The sequence below is a fragment of the Eupeodes corollae genome, chromosome 2 (genome assembly GCF_945859685.1).
Source record: "Eupeodes corollae chromosome 2, idEupCoro1.1, whole genome shotgun sequence".
Lineage (NCBI taxonomy): Eukaryota > Metazoa > Arthropoda > Insecta > Diptera > Syrphidae > Eupeodes > Eupeodes corollae.
The window spans coordinates 36,532,138-36,547,950 of NC_079148.1; the positions used below are offsets into that span (position 1 = coordinate 36,532,138).

The 15,813-nt window shown below is 30.7% G+C and overlaps 1 protein-coding gene across 5 annotated transcripts in view; it reads right to left on the reverse strand.

Moving 5' to 3' along the window:
- The window catches only part of LOC129944284 (integrin alpha-PS2), a 100,706-nt gene that overhangs the window by 37,248 nt on the left and 47,645 nt on the right, over positions 1-15,813 (reverse strand). For 3 of the 5 annotated variants that reach the window (XM_056053626.1, XM_056053628.1, XM_056053625.1), the window contains exons 4-5: positions 3,326-3,358; positions 2,469-2,569 (exon numbers count right to left, since the gene is read on the reverse strand). In XM_056053626.1, the coding sequence (XP_055909601.1) occupies positions 2,469-2,569; positions 3,326-3,358 (134 nt within the window). The remainder of the gene's footprint in view (positions 1-2,468; positions 2,570-3,325; positions 3,359-15,813) is intronic. The other 2 variants (XM_056053629.1, XM_056053627.1) reach the window with 1 other exon arrangement.

Genomic DNA, 15,813 nt, shown 5'->3' on the forward strand with positions numbered 1-15,813 from the left:
ATTTTTACTAGTCAAAAATATCTCATAAAGATTCTTTACGCTTTAATACGTCATTCGAGGGTTATCATGAAAAATCCCAGGGTCTCAAATTGCTTATAGACGCTCCTGTCTTTACTTCGTCATATCTTTTTTTTCCACCGCCATTCCATATTATAGACAAGATTGACACAAAGTGACCGCAATCAGATCGATTAAGTGCCCCGTAAAATCGAAACCACGGCCATAAATATAATATGAATTGCTTGTGAAATGGCAAAGAAGCACGAGGAATTTATTGCAAACGTTTAGGTTCCTTCCTATAGATGCCCGTGCCCCATCATATAGAATATATACAATATGTATTGTGGTAAGCTAATGGAGCAGACGGAAGAAACATGGTATAAGACTCCATCAATCCGTATATATTGCGCCCTTGTATTAAAGCGATGACAACAAAATAAGCCAACCTCAGTTCCCCCGAGGGCTCTGGGTTTTCACCAGTTCAGCAACAATAAAACCAACTGTTTGGAGCACGATTTTTCCACCTGGAATCGAGAATGACAGAGGCTGCCACAGTCAACACTCAACACCACCAATAGCACCACAATCACAGCACACACCATGAGTTTGATTTTACTTAAAAGGTGTGGCAGAGCACTAAGATTTTGTTGCAGATACATACTTTGTTTTGTGTTGTGTTATATTGCCTGCGGTTAATGTATGGATTAGCGTTTGTTCCTTCTAATTCCAATTAAGGTTATACTTGGGATTCGTAAAAGTGATTGGATTTCAACTAAGTATAAGTATAGAACCTATATAATATGTTAGGGATGTGGAGTTTAAACAACAACTTTAACTGCCTGACACACTGACTGTGGCCTTCAAAAGTTTTTATAACTTAATTTTTATCGTTTGAACTGGTTTAAGGATTTTATTTCACTAATGATAGTGATGATAAAATGGGATCATAATGAGGAGCGGGTGTATTTACTGCAATGTGATGTAGGTCGACTAAAATACAATTCAGTTCGAGGGTATTTAAACACAAGTCGGCTTAGATACTTTGAAGGATTTTCTTTTATAAAATTAAATTCCTTTGAAAATAGGACAAATTTGTCTAAACTGTCAAATTGTCTATAAAAAGGTCATTCATTATTCGGATTCGAGAGAAAAGCACAATAAAACACATCCATAGAAACAGTTTTGATAGAAATAGTGTCTAAGAATTTACGCAATCACTTTTGAAATAAGTTTTAAAAATTTCAACAAGTTGTTCAATTGCTAAGCAATAAATAGTGGCAAAATTCCAACTAATATTATGACCCTTTAAATGGCAGCTGAATTCAACAGTACCCAAGTTTTATAACTATCGTCTCGATGAATTACGTTGCAAAACATTGAAATTTCGAACAAAAGTAATTTAATCGCATCATCTACGTTCTGTCACTTTGACAGTCGATGATTTTTATTGCACATTTCAGGAATTACAATTCCATATTGTTTGATTCAACAAAATTATCGGCTCGAAAGGCTATGAATTTTTCACATCAAACGTCAAAACTTATTTATCACTATTTTGCAACTTAAAACTTTATTCTTTGTTTTTGATTTTTTTGGGACAGGAGATTGATAGTTTAACTTATCGCCTTGCAATACATATTTCAGTCAAAATTGTTTGGAAAAAATCATAAAAAACACCTAATTTCAAGATTATTTGTATGTGTTTAAAAATATACCCAAAACTTGTTGTAATAGAACTGTTAAGACGACGAATTTGTTATAATAACAAAACTTACTTTAGAACATTTTTGCTTTTTTCTATTAAAAACCGTTTCAGCACAAAAATTTGAGCGATTCTTTTAGATTTTTCTGAAAGATTATGAAGATTTTTCGAAAAAATTATGAAATGTTACAAATATTTCAACTGGGGTTTATTTTATTAAATTTTACTACCAAGAACAAAACAATGTAATTATTTTTTTAAAACAAAACTTTATATGTAAGAAGTTGAAAAGCCCATACTGTAAAATTGGCTTACAAATTCTTCGTGTTTACTTTTTTCTAAATACGTTAGTTGACCTTCCTTAAATATAGTTGTCGCCAAATTTACTTATATTCAAGTTTCAAAAGTTAAATTATCATAATTCTTAAGATTTTATCTTAAACGATCGACTTAACCAATACAAAAAAGTGGTTTACCTTGAATTATATTTCTACTTAAAAACTGATCAAAGAGATACACACTTCAAACCCAAACAACAAATTTTAAATTTCACTCTCAAACTTAAGGTTGTACTTTTATAAAATTTTGCAAATAAATTCCAAGGTAGTATAACCATATATTTTTCATCAATGAGCTTGACACCCACCTTACAACATTTCAAGCCCACTTAAACCACTTAACAAAAAAAAACCTTAAAAACTTATAAAATATATAACAATAAATAACCACAACCATAATTAACCATAAAAAGCATCGCTTGGCTTACCACAATAATTCCGTTTTCTTCGCTACTCGCCGCAATAGTGGCGCCCAACCATTGATTCGATTTATTATCAATTTGTTCATGTCGATCGTTTATTTGATTCGCTATAAAGAAATTTTATCAAAAACAAAAATTAATATACATATTTAAAGAAAATCTTAAATGATTCTTAATAACAACATTGAAATATACATTGAAACTACTAGAAATTAATAAATAATCTAATAATAAAAATAAAAAGAATCATTAGGTAATGCATGAATAAAAATTAAGTTTTGCTTTGTTTTTTCGTTTCCACTTTATGTTAATAATTCAATTTAATTCAAAATTTAATATAAACGAAAAAATCAAGCATTTCCTGTCGCCAATGTTTTGATATACGACAGTGATTTGTGTCTTCTTCACAATAACGAAAAAGATCATTTTCTTAGTCATTCACATTTAATAAATAAATTAAACGAACAAAATAAAAACTACAAACAAATATGTATGAAAATGAGAGAGACATTCAAAGATGTTATAAACATTATTGTTTTTTGTGGCTTTCTGTGAGTGAAATTTAGTGCTTTTTGTCGTTCTTTTTGTTTTTGTAAAATTAAAAACATACGCAGCATGTTTTCCAAATTAAGACAAAACATAAAATAACAAATTGGCATCACTAAAAATAAGTAGTAGAAATTTATTCCAATTGAAGTTAAAAAAATTATAAATTATTAACTTCGTGAGGCAAAATTATTTATGACGAATTTGACAAAGAACAAAAAAATAAATAAATTAAATTTAACTATAACAAGATTCACAGGGTGCATCTAAACATTTATCTAGAATAACGAGAGACAACAAACATAATATACTTGTACCTATATGTGGTATAAAACATTTGTTTATACCGGCTGTTTGTTTTTTGTTGAATAAAATTATAAATAAAATACAAAAAGAAAGAAAATTTATAATTATTAGTTTTCTTTGTTTTTTTGTTCTTATTTATTAAAAACAGTTTTGAAAGAATTAATGAGATGCGAATAGAATGTGTTTTATTTTTGTGAAGATGAAGTGACTAAGTTTTGTGAGATCATATTTTGTTTCTATTCATAAAAATAATGGATGACAATGAACACATGTTTATTTGAAGTATATAGCATCTTTTGTTTGAGAAGATATTTTGTGTTTAAATATTGTTTTGGTGTTGTGCATTCTTTAGAAAAGTTTTATTTTTTCAAGGAATCAGAACACATGTCATCATTGTGGGATGAGATCAGATAAGCTTTAGTTTTATGATGTGACACTTGTTATAACTTATTGAGTTTTCTATGAAAACAAAAGGAAACATCGTTGACACCATTACGAAGCTTAAGAGAGCACAAAACAATCTTTACACATATTTTTAAGTCTTTTAAAACCTGAATATTTAAAAACAATTTGTGATACAATTATGGGTTTTGGGAAATTTGTATTTAAATATAAGCATTTCAGGCTGTTATTTTATGTAAAACCAGGCTTTTTTACTTGCTTTTGTATAGGGTAATTCATTTTTCGGTATCAAAAGTAAATGTTAAAATAATCACAATATACATTTTTTAATGAAAATTTATTGAATTATAAGGTTTGATCTTGGCCATCAAGCGTGAAAGACAATAAATTGGGTAAATTCGTAACATGCGATTTCTTTTGAGCTAATTGTATAAAAATTGTTCGCACATTTAAGGCGGTGTCTCTACCATAACTTAAGTATTTTCAATGCGTCTAGTATTCGGTGATTTTTTTTTTTTATAATAAGCGCACACTCAAGGGGATATATTACCCTTATTATGTAGACACAATGTGAGCACTAGGAAAGGGAGAGAGGGGTTGAAAGGAGATGTCGGTGCACATTGGTTTTGAATTCCTTAATATTGCAATAGCTGGGAAAGACAGAGTGTGGCAAGGCATTCCACATTCGCATAGTACGGCTAAAGAACGAATCTCTGTACTTGACAGTACGACCGAAGATAGGCTCGAGGGTAATTGATGAGCATTCCTAGAAGCGCGAGTATTACGGTTGAACTGTTTAAGGGGAGGAATGCAGCTGGCTATTTCTCTAGAGCATAAACCATTAAAATAACGGTAAAAAAGCGTGAGACAAGCGGTGATAAATTGAGTTAACTTTTTAGAATTGTAACTTTCCAACGATGTTAAAATGTCTTCACAGTTAGTTTACCAATTGCTTGCTTGCGACACGGCCTAATCATCAGATAACGGGCGGAGAGTGGTTACGTTTGACAATTTTGTAACTTATAAAGATGTGTTGTTTTTAGGAAGAAATAAAACATATTTAATTCAATGTTACATGGTCAAGAATGTATCTTTATTTTAAAGATAAGATTCTACCATTATGTTTTAAAGCTGGCTTTAGGTTTTTCTGCCCAAAACCATATTGGTTATAAATTAAAGATGACACAGCAACCATAACAATCTAATTAACATTTTGTTGTTGATTATTACAGAACTCTTTTGGCCTTAAAGCTTTTTTGTCAATCCAAATAAAAAGAAGCCCAATAAAACAATGCCATATCGCTTAACAACGGAGTTGTGGGCTAAAAAATATTTCAGAAGAAAATAACAGAAAAAATGAATGTAATATTGCCAATTCAATTTTAAAAATATCATAACCCCCAAATTACTAATTGACATTTTGGCCCTATAGGCAAAAATTTTACAAATTTTGAGTTTTAAATTTGATCTCCAAAACGCAAACATTAAACGAACAAAAATGTATGAGCGTCTCGAAGCACGCAATCACCCAAAGTGTTTGTTAAGTAAAAAATGTTAGGCTTTATGGCATTTCTAAATTTTGGCCTTACGGCATTGAAAGTTGGTTTGGGTAATATGGCACATTTTATTTGGGCTTTGTGACGTTTTCTTAATCAAATTTTATATGAAGTTTTTCTATTTTTGGACTTGGCACTTTTTAATGATTTGGGTTATATGTTGGGCTAAACCAGAGAAACGATAGCAATAATACTCGTCGTAATGCCCAAAATAAATTTCACAAGGCCCAATCCCTATGTGAATTTCCAACCTACTTTCAAAGTTAAAAAGTTATTTGGATAAAATGACAGTTTTGGCGATATTTTGGTTTGGTTTGGGTTTTTTTGCCAGTTTTTTTACTTTTAGCAGCGATTTGGGCTGTATAAAAACTTAATTGATTGTTTCGGTATGTCACGCAAATAAAATCATTATTAGGTGATAAATTTGCACGATTTGCAAAGGTTCTTTGAGATTAAGACCATATTAAAAATGAATTGGAAAACCAAACTGAGAATAAATCAAGTGACAGCTGTCAAAAAGACAAACTCCAAAAAAGTAACGCTATATTCAAACTATATCTTTGAGAAAACACCCGTATAAATGCGTTGATAATTATGGTAAACCATGCATTCCCATAAGTGGTAAATTTTAGGCTAATATCATGTTACTCCAAATGATGACTGAGTTTGACAGGTGCCAAATGCACTAACATCTTAAAAACTATACTCTTTATCAAAAGAAATTGTTTCGAGCACCAGAAGCCACGTACAAGCATTCCTTTAAAAACGATGGATTTAAATTCTAGTTTCTAGAATCTAGACTCTGAAACGTCTCGAATTTTCAAAAAGAATTTTTTCCAAATCGGTCCGATTATCATAACTTCTATGGCAAAGTTAAAAATATAGAACGTTCAATCTAGTAAATCAATCAGGTGTGTAGAAAATTTCCTATATAAAATAGTTAACATTAAATAATTTTGTTAAGTAAATGAAGAAAATGAAGAAAATCTAAAAAGTTCGATAGTTCTATTTTGTTCTGCTTGAAAAAATCCCTTAGCAATTAACCCATATGCTTTAGAAACGATCGCGGAAACAGCTTTAAAACACCTCATTTGTATTATTAATGAAACAACTTCTGGACCATGTTTTCACTCAAAAAACTTGTTTAATTTTTGGCGCTTGTTTCTATTTCATTCGTTTTACAAAAATAATAACTTATCAAAAAATTTATCACGAAGCCATCATAGAGGTATACCTTTTCTTATGAATGGATTTATTATTAATTTAAGTTCCTCTAACAAATTCCACAGCAACACAAAATCAACTCATTAAAAATTCTCTTGGAGGGCAACATAAATTAAATAAAAAAATAAATATAAGCAAACCTAATCAATGTCATATCATGAAAACCTCTTTTCCACTTTAAGTATATAAAATAAGCAGTCATAATTATCTCAACGCGCAAATATGCCCACTCATTTTATCTTAAGCCGATATGGAGACTTTTTTGTTTGTAATCATTTCCTTGGGTTTCGTATACGCGTAGCAAAAGTGTGGGAATTTAATAACACTCCGCGTCTGAAGTCGTGGATTTATTTCCCTAATGTAAATACTTTCTATATTATGGAAGCAAAACACATGATAGTATGAAAATGGGCGAACCTGAATCTTAGACTCAAGCGAAAAAAACTTAGAGATATATTTAAAGAAAGATTAAGATTATTGTACACCGAGGTTGGCACTTATGCATTGGTTTTGTTTAAGAACAAAATAAATGTCAATATTAATTTTTATTGACAAATGACATGCACATACCTTAAATTCTCGCAACACCAAAAATGTAAATTTAAAAAGCTATAAGAAACGTTCAGACTTACAAAGTTTTAAAATATTTTTGGGAGGACGTACATAATTTCTATATATTTATTCAATATCAAAAATTTGATTTGATTTATTTTTATTTGACGGAACTTTAAAACCCCCTTCGATTTTAGAAACCACATTCTAAAGATCCAAAAACCAGGTTTAATATGTATTTCCTACACAATAATTATTGGCTTCTGAAATTAATTAACCTTTATAATTTTGTTTCAACCCAAAAAATACTTCTATACCTATTTTTCTTGCCCCCGTATAATATAAAAATGTCTAAACAACCGAATTCAGTGAATTAATTAAACTCATCATTCATCAAAATTAATTGCATCACAACTCTTTTTTTTTCTGGCGTTTTGAGAAGAGCGCCTCTTCATATCGCTTTACACAATTTAGGCTGTTCTTTTGGATGGATACGATGAACGTCTGGGCGTCTATATCATTTAAAGAAAAGTTTTTTTATATCTATGTATCTTCTATGTCAAAGTATATTTAATTCTTTAATTGCTTTTGGCACGCATCTAAATTTAAAAACACATTTCTATACATCTTCGGCTATGTATCTTTTCAATTATAATCTACCCTATGGTATGGCCATGAGGCATATGGAGTTTATTTATTTTATTATTGTAGTCATAGTCATAGTGATCGTCATCATGCGTTGAGTCTTCGGTCGTTGTTGCCAGTCGCCACTAATGAAAATGTGTGCGCTGCAGTTTGATTGATGTTGACAAAAATAAAACGAAAAGTTATAATTTTGTTTCGGTGATAAAATTTAATAATGGACACGGACTAATGCTTCGGTGGAAGAAAAAACAAAACTCATATAAATAAAAATAACAGACTTCTCGCAACACTTAAAAAATCTTCGCAACAAAATAATTTTATTTATTGCATCATATAAATGCATAGAAATAAGAAAAGGACACTCAAATTAAATAATAAAACGAAAAAAAAAATTAGTTTAGGTTTTATTTGTTTTTTTTTTTTTTTTATCTGGTGTCTGGTGGTAGAAGCTGTCAAAAATTACAACTTCCTATAATATCGTGCTCACAACTGTTATTTGTCATGTGTCAAAAAATAGGTTTGTTTAATGTTCCTCGCGCCAGGTTTTCATGCATCAATCAACTGTCAACAAATTAAAAAACTATGTTTTGTACTATTTATACGCAGGTGTCCTAGTTTTCGCTCTGTTTTACATCAAAAACTTTCTGCTGCAATAAATTTTTCCGAAATTACATTAGCAATGTTAAAGAATATTGACATGAGAGCGACAAACAATAACAAATGTGATCCTAAACAATTTATGCATAGGTGGTGAAATGTTTGCGAATGTCTTCCCTTAAGAAATTCATTCTAGTCTTTTTTTTATCGCGTACTCTCTAAGCAACTTCGACTTATTTATGAATGAAACACACTGGAGAAATTAACTATTAATACCTTAAGAATTCTGTCTCCGTCATACCACACGCAATAAAACTTGAAGTCAGCCACGCTCAGTTTTTTACTCCATTTGCTCATTCATTTCATTCAGAGCTCATAGAGGGCGCTCCGATTTAGCTCTGAATGAAAAAAAAACAAACCTAGAGCTCTGATATCTCTGAGCAAAAAAGAAACAGAGACAAAGACTCTGAGCTAAAAAGAAAAAAGCAAATTATTGTTCTCAAGCCATGTGAAAGAAATTTCATGTTCACATGAGAATAGCCTCTTAAACCGGCTTCGCTGGACTTTTTGGTGCTTGTTAGTGTTCAATGAGAACATTTCTGCAATGACTTTCACTGATTAGCTTTCATTAAGCTGAACTTTTGTACTCTAATTCTGAATATTCTGTAGTTTTTTTTAAGTAAGTGGTTAACAACTTTTAAAAACAAGTTATGTCAATATTTGATTATTATTATGTTAAGGAATAAAGTTGAATTTTTCTCCACGCTCTATGTTTTTGATTTAATTATTATTTTTTGATAATAGATTAGAGCTTACTTCAAATGAAAATCAATCTATTAGAATTTTGGTGAGATGTAATAACTCTTCTAAAAGTTTACTTTTTATTATTCCTTTCATTTTAATTTTGCTGAATTTTATTTGCTTTCTTGTTTTAAATATCTGACGTATAACGTTGTTCTTTGAATTTCCTCTGACAGTTTTCATGAACCTGCACTGGAGTTTTTCTGTATGAACAAACATAATTGTTTGTTATATAACTTTTTAAGGTGTATCCACACTAAAGAAACATTTTACTAAATTAAAAGATGTTTGAAATGTTTCCCATTGTCTATAAAACATTCCAGAAACTGAGAAATATTTCAGAAATGTTCTGCGAGCGTCTAGACCAAAAACAAAATTTAGGAAATATTTCTCCGTCCCTGATACATTTTTTAAATATTTCTGAAGCGTTTCTTAAATGTTTTCAAACTATTTCTTTGGTCTGGACGCACCCTTAAATATAGTAAAATGAACAAGACTAATAGCTGAACCACAATCACCCTTTGGGTCGTGTTGAAGTTGACATATTGAATAGAAGCAATAGCCTCTTATTAAGCAATCTGAAATATTTCCTCTAGCTTATGGCTCGCTTTAGATCGTAATTATAGTAAGCTCGAGCTTAACTCCTGAATAGAACTATTTTTTACTTCGTCACACTTCGGCAGCTGACAACTGTATTGTCATTGCAATTTTGTTTGTTTTATTTCAGAATCTGTGTATAGCAGAAGTGCCTTGATTTCTATTGTTTAATGTATACAAAAAAATTCATACATGATATCGTAAATTCGGTTAGAAGCCTGTCAAAAACACAAACGTTAAGCCTTAAATTTGTCGATAAAAGTTGCTATAGCTTCATTGATTTGAAGTGACAAACATCTCCATCATTATAGAGACAAACAGATTTAAGTTTCACACTCTCAGCTTCGACATCTTTATTTTCGTCTAAAAACACATTAGAAATAAATTGTAAATATTTCCCAATGTTGTTCAAGTGAAAAGCGACACATTTTGTCCTGTTGAGGAGTGTTACTTATTTTTTACAAGATCTTGACCAGAAAACAGCTGCCAGTGTTACAACAACCTATGATTGAAATAAAAAACCGCCAGGTGTCTCTTCCTGTAGTTGTTTATTTTCCATGCGCCTGTTTCTTTAGGTACCTGTAAGCCACTGTTCCCTGTATGTTACTTTTACCCAGGTTTCTGTTTTATAAAATAGTTTAAAATTTTCGTCCGCTTTTAAATCTTTTTAAAGGTATTTATTGGTACCCGGACAAAATTATAAGATTTAAAAATGAATCATCAGCATGAGTTCAATGTAAACGCTGTCTTGTCAGGAAGCTATTAAATACAGATAGTTGATAATCTTCGAGCTGTTTTTTTGAATAACAAAAAAAAAACAAAAACGGTCACAAGAATCTCATCTATAAACTTGTCGATTAAAATAATCGACTTTGATATATATTTGAATCATGCTGATCTTGACAATATCATGATCCAAAGTGATTGTAAATTACAGACCCGTGACGAGACGGAGACACTATATGAATGGAATGCGCTGCTGCTGCAAATCTTATAAAATATATAGAACACCACTTCTGACCTCAATCGATCAGCTTAAGTTCAAAACAATTTAATCGTAGGTGGATTTTCATTGAAGCATTGGCTGTAATAATATTAAAAACTATTTTTATATGACAGCATACAGCTTTGCCACCCTCAAAGAAGTTTGAACACACTTTAAACGTTGTTCTTTTTTTACACATTATATGAAGGAAATGACGCAAGCAAATTTACAGTCAAAAATAAAACATTAGAAAAACATAGAAACAAGTTCGCCCATCGATTTGAAAATGCTTGCATATAGTCTGTCAAAAAAATAGCTAGCTAGATGTCAAAGTCTTCGGTCAAATGCGTGTCGAGCCTTAAAGTGAAGTTTTTGTTGTTTTTATTATTATGTTAGTTGAATGTTGTGTTAATTTTGTTTGTTTTTTGCCTATGGAAGATGCATGTGGGCTGAGTTATGGGATCACTCTCGATGCTTTCGTCGTTTTCGTGGTACGTCGTCGTCGTCTTTGCGGTCGTGGGCTGGATTCATTTTCGTTGTGATGTAAAATAGATTGCCTATCGAAGTGAGTCTCTTGGGGAACTTTAATCTTGGGTTAACTCACAAAAAAAAATATCAACTTCCTACGATATTTTTGTTTGTGCTCAAAAACCTACCTATTCCTGCTTTGAAATTAAAAGTGTTCGTTCATAAATAAAAATAAATATGTTGGAACCAGGAGGTAGAGACATACAATTTGTTCTTTGTTGACAAGGTATATAATGATGAACAGAAAAGAGCAAATTACCTTTGAGAGAAACTAGTTTCCAGTGGAGAAGAAAATTAGCAGGTTAATAAGTATCTTGATGTAGATTGACGCATTTAAAATCTGCAGAAAACGAATATCTCAAACTGTTTAGATGAATCCTGGAGCAATCTGGTGTTCTATGACACATGATTTGATTCCGGACAAAGAAATATTAAATTGAAATATAATTTCATGGTTTCAAATTGATAGTTGGGTCAAACTCAGATTACACTAAAAGCTCCATGATATTAGCTTAATGTTTGTAATTTACGACAATTTATTGTAAATAATAAATTATAAAAATGTTCCCGTAATTTCGTCAATTAACGTCAACTGACCATTGATATCATCCAATTTGACACCTTTACGTTATTTTTGCGGGGATGCGCAGCTGTTTTTTTTATGATAACCCTAGGTTCTAGACGCGTTACATACCAACATCAATCAAGTTCTTCCGAATTAACGCCCAAAATAATCGAGACATTGGTTAAAAATAAAGTCAAATGCTGCAAATCTTTCTGAGTTATTGGCTATTTGAAAGACGTTGTTTTGTACACTTAATATTGCAAAGTCGAAACTTTTTATTTAAATAGTATTTTCTTCATGAATCTATCATTATGTATGTTTTCTTAAGCTTTTAAAAACTTTAAAAAATAAAATAAATAAGGCCTTGTTAAAGTTCAATCTATTGAAGAATGATGAGATGCTTAGAACTGCAATACGACTTTGTGACTTAAACAAATTTTCATTTCGAAAACTAAGTGTGATCTTCAAATAAATCACGTATAATTTGGAACTTCGTTACTAGCAAACGTAAATTTGACTTATATCAACATTTTTATATAGTCATTTTCCAGAGTCAATATTGATCATGTTCGCAGATTATTGTTAGGAATGCCTTTAAAAAGTTTCTAAAATTTAGTTACAATTTATCATCTTATATCGATATTGTCTGGTATTACTAAATTGATTGACTCCCTTGACATAATTTCTTTTAATTATTTTTTTTTTATATGTGTAATCAAAACTGTCTTGAAAAAATAAATCTACAATCACTTATTTATATCCATTCTCTAATTTTTGTGGCAGGCATTCGAAAAACACTCTCAAGTCGATTGCAGACTGCAAAGTATTTGACAAAATAAGTCATGAAATTCTTCTTAATAAATTAATCATTATTTGAATTAACGATCGTTTAGTTATCTGGATTCCGAAATATCTTGATATCAGATGATTTTATCAATTTTATCGATAAAAATAGTTTGATTTGAAATATTGACTAATGTAGGGCAATGTGTTTTACACGCAAAACGTACTACAATAAATTATGACTGTATTTTGTCTTAAGAATCCACTTTTTCTGAACTTGGTGTTGCACTGACTCAAAATTAACTTTTAATTATGTTATAAAAGAAGCAAACAAAACACTATGGCGCTAATTATAGTAAATCAGTTTATTTAACAAATTTTCTATACTCACTGACTCTTCAAATGACAATCTCAAATCTGCAAGCCTTGAATTAATTTTTAAAATTCCATGGAATAACTTCAAACTAGCAATGCAATTTAAGTTATATCTCAAATCTTAAACATTTTACCTGTGGGGTTCCATAAGGATTAATTCTAGGGCCCCTGATGTTAAATACAAAATGCTTAATGCGTTCTCAGAATAAATGTGTTTGAAATTAAAAAGTTGAAAGACTTTGATGCTTAATAGTATTCAAATACCTCTGAAGACTTAACTTTCTAAATCGGACTCAAAAGCATTTCAAAGAAAATTTATCAACACTCTGACTAAAAACAACTACACGTTCCTTAAACCCGGTTACTTTGAACAAAAGACATTCTGTCCCAAAACACTAATAAAAAACTGTAGCTATCTAAATACAGAATGATATGATAATATCATGCCCCAAGTGCATATCAGTGTACTTAATCAAATATTTTATGAACAAATTTACCAAACAAAAGTGTCCTCATCCAGAAGATCACGTACCATTTAAGAACATACAAATAATAATAATCGCTCAGATAAACAAACACACTTTATAAACCATCATCCTCATCACGCACTCTTCATCTTTTCCAAAAGAAAAAAAACCATAACAATATCTATATACACAAGTTAAGTATAATCGGTAGAGCACATAAGTAAAGTTGACATACAAATAAAAGAGCTCAAAAAACAACCATATTTATCCTCCAAAAAAGGACAAACATGTTGCCAAACAACATTATTGTGTTCACGATTTTCATATAGCAAACAAATAAATCGCGTGAAGACATCATGCTTGTCCAATGTCCATAATCTATACCGAATAAGGTTCAACTTATATATGAACATATAAACTACAACGTTAAATGCGAATTTAGCTTGTTCCAATAAGTTGAGTTGAACCAGAGAGCTAAAGCAAGCCGTGACCGGCTTGGTCGGAGGCTATAGAATAACCAACTTAGTGTGTACCTTACCGATGAATTTACAAACAAAAAAACCTGTCAAAATGAAAACCTGTCAGGGTTAAAACAAGATTATACCACTAATTCTTTTTCGTATTCCAAATCTACGATATAGGTAACTTACCTACGCTTTGATTTTAGAATGGAGAAAAATAAGAACATGCTTTCAATCAAGCGTTTATGATTGCCAATAAGGGAATATTTATAATATAAGTTTGGATATAAATTTAACAAAAAGATCGAGATTCAAACAGACTGATTTAAACTAGGGGTTCAACCGGGGTAACAATATAAAACTACATACTTAAACTATGGTTTAATATGTAGTTCACTGAGAAGTTTAAAAAATAAAATAAGAACGACTTTATTTTGACATTAAAATTGAGATTTTAATCTTCTGATTCAAGCCAATTAGATGAGGTTCATTCAACGAGGTTATAAAGTTTAATCATGTGGAAAAAAGTTAACAATACCACTTCAACCATGGTTGAACTCTAGTTTAAATGTTTTTATCATGAATCGAAGAGCTAAATCATCTATTTTGATTAATAGATCAAGAGTTTAAATATCTGATCAAACCAGATAAGATGGTGTTGAAAAATGGTTTAAGACAATTACTACCCGTACTTAAACCAAGTTACACTAAAATTTTATACATTTGTAACAGATGAATGCGTAATTTATTTTACCTCAGATCAATTTCTTAAACTACTATTTTAGGCAGATTAAGTTTATAGAGCCTTAGCGTTGATCATACTACCCACTTAAGCCATAGCTTAAATATAAATGTATATAAAAAACTATAAATGTATATAAAAAACTTAAGGTTTAAATAGACAAATTTTTCCTAAGGATTTTCAACTGGGCTAACAATATTAAACTACATAAACTATGGTTGAGCTTCAGTTCACTTAAAAGTCAAACAAAAAATATGATAGCATTAAAAGACTTTACGGAGAACTAAATCATAAATTTGATTCACAGATCAATAGTTAAAACCTCTGATTAAAGCAGATTAGATGGGGTCAAACAAAGGTTTATGATCTGACAAGTTGTCAAATATTACCTACTTAAACCATGTTTAAATTTTGGTAGATCAATACTTTAAACTACTAACTTAAGCAGACGATAAATTTTAGGGTTATATCATCTGTAAAATTGGAAGTAGCAAATTACCCACCTAAGCCATGTATTAAGCTTTGTTATTCCGTGGGGTTAAAATATCTGTTGATCTTATTTTGGCCGCGTTCATATGTGATACTTAGTCTTGTGTCACAGTCTGTCTTAAGTATCTATTTTAGTATAGTTCAAAAGAGTGCTTTAGCAAAAAACTAGTGTTAACCATAAAGGTGGCTAGATAAACTTTAAGCTCATAGTTATAAGTGTTGACCCAAACGTTTTTTTAAACAGTCTTCTTAGTACGAGTTTCGCCTGACTGTAAAGCTAAGACAGCGCTTTTCTTGTCATTTATAAGGTTCACAGTCTAAATTTATAACTTATTTAAGTAGTTGGTTCCGGAATTACTGTAATAAGCGGGATAAATATTTCTGACAGATTCAAGTCAAAAAGTAAACGCGTTTCCTTAAATGATCCGCATTTCATAAATGTTAAGTCGGAATTAACATCTCACTCGAAAGTAGACTTTATAAGTTCTTAAAAATGAAGGATCATTTGGAAATAAATAAAAACCCATAGTGGCAACAGTTTCGCTATACCTACCTACTGAATTAGATATCCATCAGGTGAATTATAACTTGAACTTTAAAATTTCTTACATTCAACTCAACTCTAATGAAAAAAACTCTAATTCTTCCCTATAAAGCGCCAAATAAAGAAAAGGCGCACAGACCGCACCATAAGCATAACGCGTCAACCCCGCCAAACAAAGGCTATGCG